The sequence below is a fragment of the Temnothorax longispinosus genome, chromosome 12, assembly GCF_030848805.1.
Source record: "Temnothorax longispinosus isolate EJ_2023e chromosome 12, Tlon_JGU_v1, whole genome shotgun sequence".
In the NCBI taxonomy this organism is placed as follows: Eukaryota; Metazoa; Arthropoda; class Insecta; order Hymenoptera; family Formicidae; genus Temnothorax; species Temnothorax longispinosus.
Genome location: NC_092369.1, coordinates 910,402 through 924,030, shown reverse-complemented (window position 1 = coordinate 924,030; position 13,629 = coordinate 910,402). Strand labels below are relative to the sequence as shown.

Genomic DNA, 13,629 nt, shown 5'->3' with positions numbered 1-13,629 from the left:
CTTTTATCTAACTGGCTTTTTAGCTCCAGAAAAACGGAGTTCTGTGGCTGCGTTCGCGTTCGTTTTGACGCTTTCAGCGCTATAAGTATCATTCTGTCCTCGTCGCAGATCGAATATCAAACGTAAAATGTGGAGAAGCAGAATGACGCGTGGCTCCGTGTATGTGAGTGTAAAAAAATCGAAAGAGGTTTTCTTTGATTAAAGGGAGGAGGGAGGTTATGTTATACATAGGCTATACCTTATACCTTTTTAATTTATTATAGATTGCCGTTTGAGTTAATTAACTAAAACCCTCAGTTGGAGACACGGTAATAGGCTTATCCCGAACTTAAAAAAAGTTTAAGTTAATTATTTGTAACGTGGAGTCCCAACGTGCTGCTGTTCGTTAATATTTTGAGTTGTAACAAATTTAAGGTGAATATATATTCATATAAAAGTAATTTTCTTCATACCTCGGTCGAAAGTACGTACTTTCGTCCCTAATAGCAGGGACGAAAGTTTAACATTTACTCCCTGTGAGAAGTACACGCGCGCTCTCTATAACTTTAAACCTTAACGCCCTTTAACCTTAAAAATAGTCATCAATATTGTTCTGTCAATATGTCATCTGATGAATCCGTAGACGAGGAAGAAGTTATACGAAATTTCGATGCTTCCCGACGATCCGCGTCTCGTTCCCCGGCCGGAAGACGCGATCCCGACGACGGACGGCTTATCGATCGTCCTGGCGTGCGAATCCGCGCGACACACGTGCACACACATACCAACGGTCACCCCGTTGGCACGCACGTGAATTTATTTTTACAAAATATGACAAGACTTGACTCTTGGAATGTATTTGATGCCTGCCCCCCCGACCAGTAGCACTCGCTTCGCTCGTGCCGCAAATGTCGGGGGCAGGCATCAAAAACATGCTTATTAACATTTAAAGTTAAAAAAAGTAAAATTAATAACGTACTTTCGACCGGCTATGAAGAAAAATCGTATACACTACGCGGGCCAAAAGTTGAAATCTCGGTCCTGCTCGTCATGATGCCCTCGGCTTCGCCTCGGGGCATCATGACGCGCAGGGCCGAAAATTCAACTTTCGGCCCTTGTAGTGTAATATACTATTGATCACAGAAATTTTAATACTGACTTAATAATAAACTGATTTATTTGATCGTAACGTGTAGAATAATTTTGCGAAGATCTAAGAGAAATCCATACACTATTGACAGAATAATTTTTGTGATTAATGTGAGTATTTGTTGCTAATAAAGTGTCACTTGTTTCTTTAAGTCATTGATTAAGTACTATCTTTGAAGATTTTAATAAGTAATTATTTTACATTTCCAGATCAACAATGGAGAAAGACTCGTTGATATCAAATAGACCAGCATATTTGGAACAACTGAAAGAAGAAGCAAAAAGAAACTCGAGAATTATAAAAAAATTAAGAGCCGAGAACAGTGTAAAAGATATGAAATTGGAATATCTAATTTACCAATTACTGTTATTAAAGTTAGTTCAGTGAATACCTACTTTTGTGTAAAAACAATGTTTAATCGATTGATTTACAGAAACAATTTCTACTGAAATCCTTTTAGGCCCGGTTACACCAACCTCTTGGTAAGCTAACTGATAGTTAAATCATATGTCTATCTTTGTCTAATGTGAAGGAAAAACATATGATTTAACTATCAGTTTACCAAGAGGTCGGTGCATCCGGACCTCAATCAGATAAAATTTAAGGATCAAAATAAAAGGATCAAAATTGGATTATGTATTTTATTCCAAGATTTGTAATATTTATTTGTGTAAGTTTAAAAAAAAAATTATGAAAAAATAACATAAACATACTGTTGCATGAATATGATTAAAAGTAAAAATATATTTATTTGCAGTAAATATTTTCAATTATTTATTTTAATCAATTTTCTGTTAAAAAGATTCATTTTTTATAATAACTTTGCTACTGTCCGCATAGTCCCACATGCTACTGTCCCACAACTATAATATAATTCACTTGGCCTTTAAAATACTATTTGTCGGACCGAAGAATACGACCTTGGCCATATTTTGTCAAGCATCCAGGTATGCAACATTTGTTGTAACCTCCCATGATGTACGATGCACAGATCACATTATAAGATTACATCACTCAAAGCAGGAAGAAATCCCGTCTTTAAAATACTATTTGTCGGAAAAATTCGAAGAAAACGATCTTGACCATATTTTGTCGAGAATCCAGGTATACAACATTTATTGTGTACTATGATATCCAAACAGATGACATTACATGACATTGCATCACTCAAAGCAGGAAGAAGTCGCGCCACTGTTCGTCGACAAAATGGCGGAGCCAATCAGCAGCCGATACACCGGTTGCGCTTCTCTCTTTATATAGGACTCTAATCTCTGCGACATCTTTTATGATCTATATGGAACACTCTGCGTGCTGATCGATACTGCGGAACTCTACTTCTTTTAAGTGATTGAGCGATTGTAGATAACACATGCAGCGCGCGTGTGCTGGGTGTACAAAATAGATTGCTGGTAAATCTGCTTCATGTGCTGAGTGTCATAGAGCATTTCATCCGGGTTGTGTCAAAGCTTACGTCGGTACGAAGTCCGCTAGTGCTTGTTGTAAATTACAATTTTTAAATATGCCATTTACTAAAGTATCTAACATTGTTGATGCCTGATCGCTCGGCGGTTCACGTATGCATTCCACTAAGTATGACACTATGCGTGACACTGTACATGACTCTACCAACGATCTTTTGCGCGGATTGATTGAGCAGATGAAAAAATTTGATGTAAAGCTTTCTGCTTTTATTGAAAGTCAACAACGTACCAACAAAGAACTAAGCGATAAACTCAGTCAATTAAATCGGCTTGCTGACACCGTTGCTCAGAATAGTCAGCGCATTGCCAAATTGGAGCAAGATAACGCTGAACTTATTCGCGAAATCCACGACTTGAAATTTGCTCAGTCATTTCAGGGATCTCATGGGGGAAATGAGTTAATCATTTCGGGTTTGCCATTGGCGTTATCTGTTGCTCCATCTGAGCTCGCCAAGAATGTGCTAGAGGCATTGGACGTTCCTGACTTGTCTTGCCATATTCTCGGTGTCAGAACTGTTAAGAAGGCACTGTCAGCGACTTCCACTAGCTCAGTCGTTGTTACCTTGGCCTCGAGTGCCGTGAGCGATATGGTTATTTCAAAAAAGCGGGCAAAGGGTGTTCTCAAATGTAAGGACGTATGCGGTGGTAACTCAGATCGTTACATTTATATAAACGAGTTGTTATCCAAGAGCACTTACGACATGTTACAACGGGCTAAGAGTGTTGCTAAAGAGAGGTCGTATAAGTATGTCTGGGTAAGGAATGGTCAAATATGTGTTAGGTCTTCCGATGGTCAACCTGTAATTCATATTAATTCTGACACTGATCTAGCTAAGCTTATCTGACCGGTCCGACCTGCTCGTCCCGTGTTCTTTGATCGTCCGGCTTAATCAACATGTAATTCTTCTCGGATGTGTTTTGCTGAATTCAACGCTTATTCCTTTCGTGGACATATCGACTTGCTTGCACGTGAAATTGGATAACATTGTTTCTGGTATAGAACTTCTAGTGCTTTCATTCCTTATTATTAGTTCGTAAATCGTGCAGCGTTTTTTAGTTCATAGTTTTATATACACTATTTAGTTCTCTTTAGTAATACTGCTCCTTATCTTATTCTTTTTCACTGTACTTATTATTAGTTAAATTCCGTTAGTTCTTAGTTTTTTTAGAGTGTATATTATCGAGATTGCTGGTTGCTTGCTTTATGAGAGAGAGCATGCACATCATACTAACTTCTGTCCGCTATATTTCGCTTTTCTTTATATCACATTGTATCTTTGCATCTTGTAACTGCTATATTATTGTTATTGCTGTAGTATTGTAACTGCTATAGTATTGTAATTGCGACATTATTGTAACTGCTATATTATGTTTTTGCCCTTTAGCCTTTGCTTGGGCATAATAAATTATATCAATCAATCAATTCCTCCCTCCCTCCCTCCCTCCCTTCCTCCCTCTCTCTTTTTCTATCTCCTCCCTCTCTGTCTGATTCTTTGTTCCTCATAAGTTTGAATCTTCAATATTTCTAAAATAGTTGTTGTGCACATAGAATAGCGGTTATCAAACTTCCTTTCGTTTTGTTTCGATTATATTCCTGCAAAATAAGTTTTGTACCCGAAATTTGTAACCCAATTATGGCTACTAAGCTGCAAAGGATTGCAGCACCAATTTTTTGGTATTTTGCAGGAATTTAATCGAAACAAAACGAAAGGAAGTTTGATAACCGCTATTCTATGTGCACAACAACTATTTTAAAAATATTGAAGATTCAAACTTATGAGGAACAAAGAATCAGACAGAGAGGGTGGAGATAGAGAAAGAGAGAGAAAGAGAGAGAGAGAGAAAGAGAGAGAGAGAGAGAGAGAGAGAGAGAGAGAGAAGGAGAGAAGTAGAAAAAAAGAAGATTTGTATATTAACAAAAAGGTACGCACGCGTGCAGATAGATGGTGCACAACCAAGCCGGCGAAACGAGGAAGAAATTTCACGTGACCAGACCGCTCGGGACACTCGCCCTAAGAAGGTGTTCCTCTTAATTAATTACTCGGAGCCGCCCGTTTAAAATCGTTCGCGATTCGCGTCCCGGTCAAATTCGCCGTATCTTCAATCCACTTCAGTCTGAGTGAAGCAAACGAGAAAAGTCCAGCAAACCGTGGTCGCGAATCATCATCGTATTTCGTTTTTGAGAAAATTAACTTAGATATTAAGTTCGCCTAGCGCGCCGCGCGGCCAGCGAGCGAGAGCGGTCACCGTACAGACGTGGCTGCCGCACCGAGTACCGAATCTTTACGCGTACACAAATTAAACAATTATTTTCTCGATAACGAAACAAAACACATCAACGAAAATTTTTTGTGGTATATTGGAAGTTTGAAAGTTTCTAACAAAATTTTTTTTTCTTTTTGATCGTCTCCCTGACAGTTAAAAAAATTATTAAAAAATAATTTGTTTAATAAATAGTACGAAATAATTTTTTTTATGTTGTAAATAATCTATATATATATAAATGAATGTATGTATGTATGTATGTATGTATGTATGTATGTATGTCCTTTATACACTCTTAAACTATTCGACTGGTTTTGAAAGTATTGTATATGAAGTAGGGGTAGAATTTTCCGGGGAGTGTTATAGAATGTATAATTTTTTGTTACCGATCTTTTTGGGAACCGGTATTCGACACTTTTTCATTTTTTCGGGAAATAATTGACCGAATTTCAAAGAAATATATATGAAACAGGAGTAGAATTTCCCGGGGAGTGTCATAATGTGTATAGTTTTTTGTTACCGATTTTCTGGAAACCGGTTTTTCTAATTTTTTTTAATTTTTGGAAAATAATTGACCGAATCTCAAAGAATTGTATATGAAACGGGGGTAGAATTTTCCGGGGAATGTTATAAAGTGTATAATTTTTCGTTACCGATTTTTTTGGAAGCCGGTATCAGAAATTTTTCAAATTTTTCGGGAATTAATTGACCGAATCGCAAAAAATTATATATGAAGTAGGGGTAGAATTTCCCGGGGAGTGCTATAAACTGTATAGTTTTTCGTTACCGATCTTTTTGGGAATCGGTATCTTTTTGGAAATTGGTTACGAAATTTTCCAGAGCGGGAGAGAAAGAGAGAGAGAGAGAGAGAGAGAGAGAGAGAGAGAGAGTGGGAGAAAGAGAGAGAGAGAGGGAGAAGGAGAAGGAGAGGGAGAGGGAGAGAGAGAGGGGAGGAGTGGGAGAGAGAGAGAGAGAGAGAGAGAGAGAGACTATTTGCGTGTCTTAATACACATGTTCTCCGGGGCGAAGCCCGGCGGGGCATGCTAGTCTATATATATAAAAATGAATGTATGTATGTATGTATGTCCTTTATGCATTCTTAAACTATTCGACTGGTTTTGAAAGTATTGTATATGAAGTAGGGGTAGAATTTTCCGGGGAGTGTTATAGAATGTATAATTTTTCGTTACCGATCTTTTTGGGAACCGGTATTCGACATATTTTCATTTTTTCGGGAAATAATTGACCGAATTTCAAAGAAATATATATGAAACAGAAGTAGAATTTCTCGGAGAGTGTCATAATGTGTATAGTTTTTTGTTACCGATTTTCTGGAAACCGGTTTTTCTAATTTTTTTTAATTTTTGGAAAATAATTGACCAAATCTCAAAGAGTTGTATATGAAACGGGGGTAGAATTTTCCGGGAAATGCTATAAAGTGTGTAATTTTTCGTTACCGATTTTTTTGGAAGCCGGTATCAGAAATTTTTCAAATTTTTCGAGAATTAATTGACCGAATCGCAAAAAATTATATATGAAGTAGGGGTAGAATTTCCCGGGGAATGTTATAAACTGTATAGTTTTTCGTTACCGATCTTTTTGGGAATCGGTATCTTTTTGGAAATTGGTTACGAAATTTTCCAGAGCGGGAGAGGGAGAGGTGAGTGCGAGAGGGAGGTGGATGGCGAGGAGAGTAGAGAGAGTCGTAGTGTACTCCAGATCCGCATGGTCTCAGTCGCGCTAGAGCACGGCGATGAGCTTGGCGCGGCAGATATCTATCTCGCATCGATCTCGAAGTCTAGAGATATAGCTAGAGACTCGAGTCTCTAGAGCTAGATCGAGTAGATCTAGAGAGAGATCTATTTGCGTGTCTTAATACACATGTTCTCCGGGGCGAAGCCCGGCGGGGCATGCTAGTTTCATCATAAAATATAGTCCTTTTGTGACAACTTTTATTTAAAAAATTTTTGTATTGCACTTAAAGGAAAAAAGTTATGCAATTATTAATTAAAAAGTCAGTAAATTTTCCATTATTCATAAATCGAAAAAATTTGCAATTAAAAAAAATATATTTGACACCATATTTTATCTCGTCAGAAACTACCGATATGCAAAATTTGATTCATTTCTGAGAGGTGACTGATCCGGTTCACGCGGAATGGCCCGTATACATATAGCCCCGCATATGGGGCCATCTGTCTACGCTCGACTTTCTCTTACTTAAAAAATTTATCTCTTTAAAATGTTCAGTCAAAGATTTTTATTAGTTTTTCAATAAACTTTGAAAAAGCGTAAATTGTGGATGGACAGATAGCCGTAATCTCCTCTACCTACCTACGAAATATCAGGCTAACAATAAATGTAACTTGCAAAAATTATAATTGAAATATTCTAGCATATTACTCCGTATTTTACATTTGTATTGTTAAACTATAATTTTTTGATATATTTCAAATTACCAGGAATATAATTGCACGAAAAATTGAGCTCGAAATGGATTAATTGTGGTATAATATTTTATATTGTTTAAATATCAAATAATTTCTGAAATTAAATAATATATTTTTCTTTTTAAGAAAAAATAATATTATTTACACAACATTATTTCGATAATGCAATTGTAAGGTTCATCAATATTAAAATGTAAAAATAAAAAAGTTAATATAACTAGAAAAATCGCAAGTGAAATGTATATTTTAGAAAATGACTTTCTATATGTATCTTTTATTTTTGTACCTAGTTTATTCTTATTATTACAAATATTAGTGATTGCCTGGGCTTCAAGACGAGAAAGTTGCGAGATGGTTTATATGAAAGAAAGACTTAGAAATTTTATAGCTTTAAGTGTACACTACATATACATAAAATTTAATTTAACAGTAGATATGCATATAAATATGAAACTAATAAAAATACAAAATTTTTAAAAATATTTAGCGTTAGACATAGACATGCAGTCTCATAAATACGAAACTTCTGACACAATATTGTTTAAAAGTTTTGAAAATAATGTAATAATTTTAAAACTGATAATTCTCTATATAAAACTCTGAAAAACCTAAATTATTATAGGTATAAATGATAATATAAATTGCATTTTATATCTACAATAATCTACATGATGCAATAGAAACGTAACTTTTGCAATAAGAACAGGATATATTATAGTCTTACTAAAATAAAATATTTTATATGAATATAGATAATGTTTAACATTTAAAAACTTTGATAGAATAACGAAAATTTTAAACAAAAAGTTGTAGATGGGAGGAAATGAGAACATACAATTTAAATTTGTTATATTATCTTCATACATCTTGAGACATGTACGTCGTTGTTTTCCGTGTCAATCATTTTATAAGTACTGATAATATTTATAATAACAATCTAAACAGTCACATACTTATTCCTATAGATCTTAAACCATTTTTTTTATTTTACATATAGATCTTTATTTTTTTTCTATCTTATAATCAATCAATGATCGTTCACCACGTCTGTTTAGAGAACAATCGACATTTAGTTTAGATTTTTTATTTCTTTTTGTAAAGTTCCGTTGTCAATGATCTCTTTTTCCAAAATGTTGACAATATTGATTGATAATAAAAGTTTTTTACCAAAAGTGATACGCAAATTGTCCGGTTGAATTTGAAACATTTTTCGCACGCGCAGATAATATGGGTAGATTTATCCATACAGAATTTACAAAAATTTAACCGACTGATCCAAAAGTTTGAATAGCATATAAGATATGACAGAAATCGCTTGTAACTTATTGTACATTGCGTGTTAAAAAGAAGGATAATCGTAATAAAGAATGATATATTTTCAATGGAATATTAATTTGGAAAAAATCGCTTATACATTACAATACTTGATTGTTCAGAGATAACAAATACAAAATATGGCGGGATTCGTGATGCAAAGCCGGGCGCAAAATAATAAATTTAAACATGTAAAATGAGATTTTGTTAATGAGTTTTTGCGAGAAAATCTGTTTATAATCGAGAAATTAACGATGAGTATTACTTTAAACGTCTTTTTTTTATATTCTTATCCTTTTTGTATACAAAGATAATATTGTATGAGATACAATTCAATGCGAATTTTCTGACAGCGGGACGGTGTGTGCTATTTATTAAATTTATAAAAGGTAAAATATTTTTTTTTATACGAAATAAGTCTAAAAAGAAGATGATCAACAACTTCGATGTCATAACGCGAGTTCATTTCGATATTCAGGTAGTGTATTTCTACACGAAAGAATGATACATATGTACATAGAGAAACTTGCACTATATATATATGCTTTTATATATAATTTATGTACATGGTACATATGCGGTATATACCTAGACATACGCATACTTCTTCTTAAAAATTTTTTTGTTATACTGAGAACTAAATTGTTTGAATGTATTCCATTATCTTTTTTAACGTGTGTGAATTTAAGATAATTTTTTTTAATATCGTAAAAGTATTTATATTATGTACACAATATAGTTATTTATCCCGGAGATCACATGAAACGATTATAATATACCGTTAAAAAGTCGTCATTCGCGACAATAAAAGATTTACTTAAACTATTAAAATCATTACTCTCGAATAACTTATTAACATCATTATATGATATTAAGATCATTATAAGATCATCATAATGGATAAAGTAATGATTTATGAAAAAAGAAAGGGCATAATTATATTACACTCGTTCTTTATGGCGATTCTTTATTTCACACTGTGTTAATTTCTCAATCTTTATTTTATTAACATGACTAGTTGATATTAATTAATTTTGCTCTATCAAAAAATTTTGAAACAACTATCAAAATACGAAACATCTTTTTAAAATACCACTATTACCATCGATTTGAGATCTTTACGTATTTCTAATATTAAACAATTATATTATTTAATAATTTGGGTTCCGAGAGAGATAAGAAATAAAACAGATTATAATAGTAGTTAAAATTACTTCGTGTACATCGCAACACATTTCACAAAGCTCGCGCGGGTCAAAATATCTCAAAGAATATTACATGAACGCATGTGCCGACAACAGAAAAACAATTACGCCACAGGATGTCCTATCTAAACTTTACTATCTGAAATGTTTCTAAAATGTAATGCACGTTAGAATAAAACAAATCTAATGAAAGTTTTATGGCATACGTTGCGTAATATGAATATAATTTTTATAAATGAAGACGCTTAAAAAATATATAAAGGCTCTTTAGAGATGAAAATAAGTTTTTTAAACATAAGTTGATTCGTTTTGTCATTCTGTGTATAAAAATATCATGGTAAGACTATTAAAAAGTAATATAAGATATTCTTTACTTTATAAAGTATTTTATTCGGAATATATTTAATAGTAGATAAGGTAACTCCGGGGTATATACGCCGCAGCTAAGAAAAACTTAATTTATCGAGTATTATTTACTATGTTTAAGGCAAATGAATTATACCAATAAAAACTGTATACTGTCTACTACTATAAAAAAATAGAAATATGAAATATTCATTCTTTGTATTTAATATAAAAAAACTTTTAGAAATTCTTGCATTTTTGCCATATATCCCATAGAGGTGGGATATATGACATTCATGGGTGAAATATATGCCTTATAAAAAATTACAAATAATGTTTATAAATAGGAAATAAAATGTCATAATAAGTTATAAAATTATGACCTTAGACCAAATTGCTTTGTAGATTGCTTGATAAGGATCCAAACCAAGGATCGAAACGTCGTAACGTTTGTGTCAACTTTATATATAATATATATATATATATATATATATATATATATATATTATATATATATATATATATATATAATATATATATATATATATATATATATATATATATATATATATATATAATAATATAATAGCCAATTGAGTCGAAATAAAACCTCTTATTATTGTTAATCTATATTGGCGGAACACTATCATTTTAAGTTATAAAATGTATGTAAGAAGTTTATTAAGATGTAAGAATGATAAACAAATTATAAAACTAAAAAATTTTTAAAAGAAAATAGAAGAACGATAGATACATTAAAGGTTATTGGTATACGATCATTACGACCTAAGGAACACATAGGAGATTTCGATTTTTACAGAGCGTCTGTACTATGGTATAAATCCCGCATGCTAAAATGCCGTATATCCTAAACAGAAGGGATATACAAGATATCAAGCTATACAAAGAATATAAGAGCTATGCACTTGAATTTTGCTGTATTCCATCCTTTCTACACTATCCCTCTATACTTATGTATCATGAAATAACTATTAAACCTTTTACATTCTCTACAGTAATCATTTTACGTAGGTCGTAATATATGATCGCGCTACTTACTACGGAAATCGATTTAACTCACGACGGTTTCGTTAATATTAACAGTAAAGAACTGAAATTACAACACAATACTAATATGGCATAAAGGCACAAAACAGTGTGATTGCGAGCAAGTATCTCTATTCCTTCTATTTTTTCTGACTTCTGCGGCGTAAGTCCCCGCGCGGCGTAAATACCAGAGTTACCTTATATGTATATATTTTTTCATGTAAAATATAAAGTATCTCCTGTAGACATTAATGCTAAACAACGCAATAGTAAGGATGCAAATAATAATGCTTCCTGCAAAATAACATAATTTTTTGTAGAAAATTTTCTAAAGATTTTAATAGTAAAGAAAATATTCTACTTATAGATAATAAAATTAGATATGTATAGGACATCCCGTTTTATTTAAAATATTTAAACTATACTGTATCAATAAATGCAGAAAGATACGTATGGCACTCTCGATCGGCCTGTACATTCCACAGTGTTCGAATGCTGGCCGAGTTTATTAAAGATATGTTTAGTCTGTATCGACATTTATCGACAAAACGAGAAAAACTTGCTCGTTTTATTTGGCATCGCGTTACAATAAACTTCGATTCAAGCCGTATAACTTCACTATTGTCGATGATATGTACTCGGGTTTCGTTCTTCGATCCTTGTAGGTTCACTTACGATCGCCCCATCCGGCGCTATTGTAAAACCAAGATGAAGTACCTTCGTCTCTCGTTTTGCTCCAAGAATTATCAAGGCTGCTACCTCCATTATCCTGACAATCCGATAATAGTGCTTTTACTTATTTTTAGTTCTAGTTGCTGTTCTTTATTTTTTCACTGCACACGCATTTTAGTGGCATCCCAGACAGCACGCATGTTTAAAATGGGGACATCTTTAAGACACCTTATGTCTCGATTTTAGACATGATACTGTCTGGGATACAACTGATATTGTTACGTATGTTTATGCAAAAAACTTAGAGAAAGAGAACGTTATTTTACCTACCATGTTTAACTGATGCGAGGCGGGCGAGAGGTAATCCATATTGGTATAGTAAGAATAATTTTGATAGCACTGCTGCTGGGAAGGGGTTGTCGTCCACGTTAATCTTTGATGATCACCCGGAAATGCACCACCGCTTTCCGTTACTGCTGGACTCCAGATGCTACTGCTACCACCACCGCTGCTGTACACTGTGCCACCTAACTATTGAAGAACAGAATTTTATGAGCATATAATAACGATAATAATAAATATTCCATTATACAAAAGGTAATTAATAATTCTTTAAAATATAATTTCTCGCGAAAGAACGTAAAATGTTAGAATATAAACCGACCTATTATATGCGAGTAAACATTATATGCGTCGAAAGTACTGCTATAATCCATCCACTTACGCTCGGTGGAGTCGTGCTAGCTGCTAACAGCAAACTAGCGTTTCCCGCGGGCTTATATTGCGGCGAGTCCCTTAAAAGCGCCGGCGAACTTGCCGCTGAGCCGCCCGTACCGCCACTCCTGAATACAGAAATGCAATTATAGCAAACATATACAAACACCTAATTTTTGCAGCAATCGCGCCGCAATTAGACTTTATGCATTCAAAGTCCGAACGTAAGGAAGCGTATCTCGCGCAATATATACGTAGATATCTCGATAACATCTATCGCGTGTAGTCGCAATTAGAATACTAATTAAGTTGCTGATTATCTCGCACAGACACGTTAAAAGACTGAGACGTCACCGTTCGAGATAAAAGTCGTTAGCGCGATTACGGGCGTGCGCTAAAGATAAGAGCTCATTAAGATAAGTGATACTTACAAGGGCGTAGTAGCAGGTACCGCGGCGGCGGGTGTAGGCGGGGTGGTAATTGAAGGACTTTTTCCAGGGGGTGGATTATTAGCCGGGCTCCCCGAGGGCTTTTTCGATCTCGGCGCCTTATCTTGTTGCTGCTGTTGCTGCTTCTGTTGCTGTCGACATTTGGCTCTCCGATTTTTAAACCATACCTGTAAACACACGTGAAATTATCCGCGGTATTACGCGATTACAGACGCGATTAATCAGACATCCCTACCGCGGCTGCATTACCATGAAAAAAAAAAAAAAAATAGTAAGTCGCGCATCTGTCGCGCAAAATGAATCAAGTTGATATTTTCCAACGTTTCAACGATGCGTAACACAAATGTGATTCAGAACGAATCCAAAGAGCCGCGCGGGAGCTCTCGCAAAGCTGGCGTAATAGCCAATTATAAGGGAATGCCGGACTGGCACGACTATCAATTACCAATCAAGCTGACTGCAGCAGCGCGAACGAAAACGCGCCACGCATATATCGGACACGCTCGCTACCAGACTGCCGTTAATGCAACAGAATTACGAAAACCGATCGGAATATAG

General features: G+C 34.4%; 1 protein-coding gene and 2 long non-coding RNA genes across 6 annotated transcripts in view; 2 read left to right on the top strand and 1 right to left on the bottom strand.

The window, feature by feature from the left end:
• LOC139822962 (uncharacterized) lies at positions 1-2,317 on the top strand. 2 transcript variants are annotated; one of them, XR_011734657.1, is made up of 5 exons: positions 4-163; positions 264-414; positions 1,176-1,239; positions 1,339-2,233; positions 2,303-2,317. It is a non-coding gene; the product is annotated as an uncharacterized lncRNA (long non-coding RNA). The 2 variants fall into 2 exon arrangements; XR_011734656.1 differs by lacking the exon at positions 2,303-2,317 and having other exon boundaries at positions 1-163; positions 1,339-1,761.
• A 193-nt stretch (positions 2,318-2,510) lies between these two features.
• Positions 2,511-12,440, top strand: LOC139822963 (uncharacterized). The gene is made up of 3 exons (XR_011734658.1): positions 2,511-3,365; positions 3,442-3,604; positions 12,306-12,440. It is a non-coding gene; the product is annotated as an uncharacterized lncRNA (long non-coding RNA).
• Otd2 (uncharacterized protein LOC551357 homolog) overlaps positions 10,766-13,629 on the bottom strand; it is a 22,130-nt gene continuing 19,266 nt past the window's right edge. For all 3 annotated transcript variants that reach the window (XM_071795177.1, XM_071795175.1, XM_071795176.1), the window contains exons 4-7: positions 13,054-13,238; positions 12,633-12,750; positions 12,239-12,439; positions 10,766-12,005 (exon numbers count right to left, since the gene is read on the bottom strand). In XM_071795177.1, the coding sequence (XP_071651278.1) occupies positions 11,904-12,005; positions 12,239-12,439; positions 12,633-12,750; positions 13,054-13,238 (606 nt within the window). In that variant the 3' untranslated portion in view covers positions 10,766-11,903. The remainder of the gene's footprint in view (positions 12,006-12,238; positions 12,440-12,632; positions 12,751-13,053; positions 13,239-13,629) is intronic.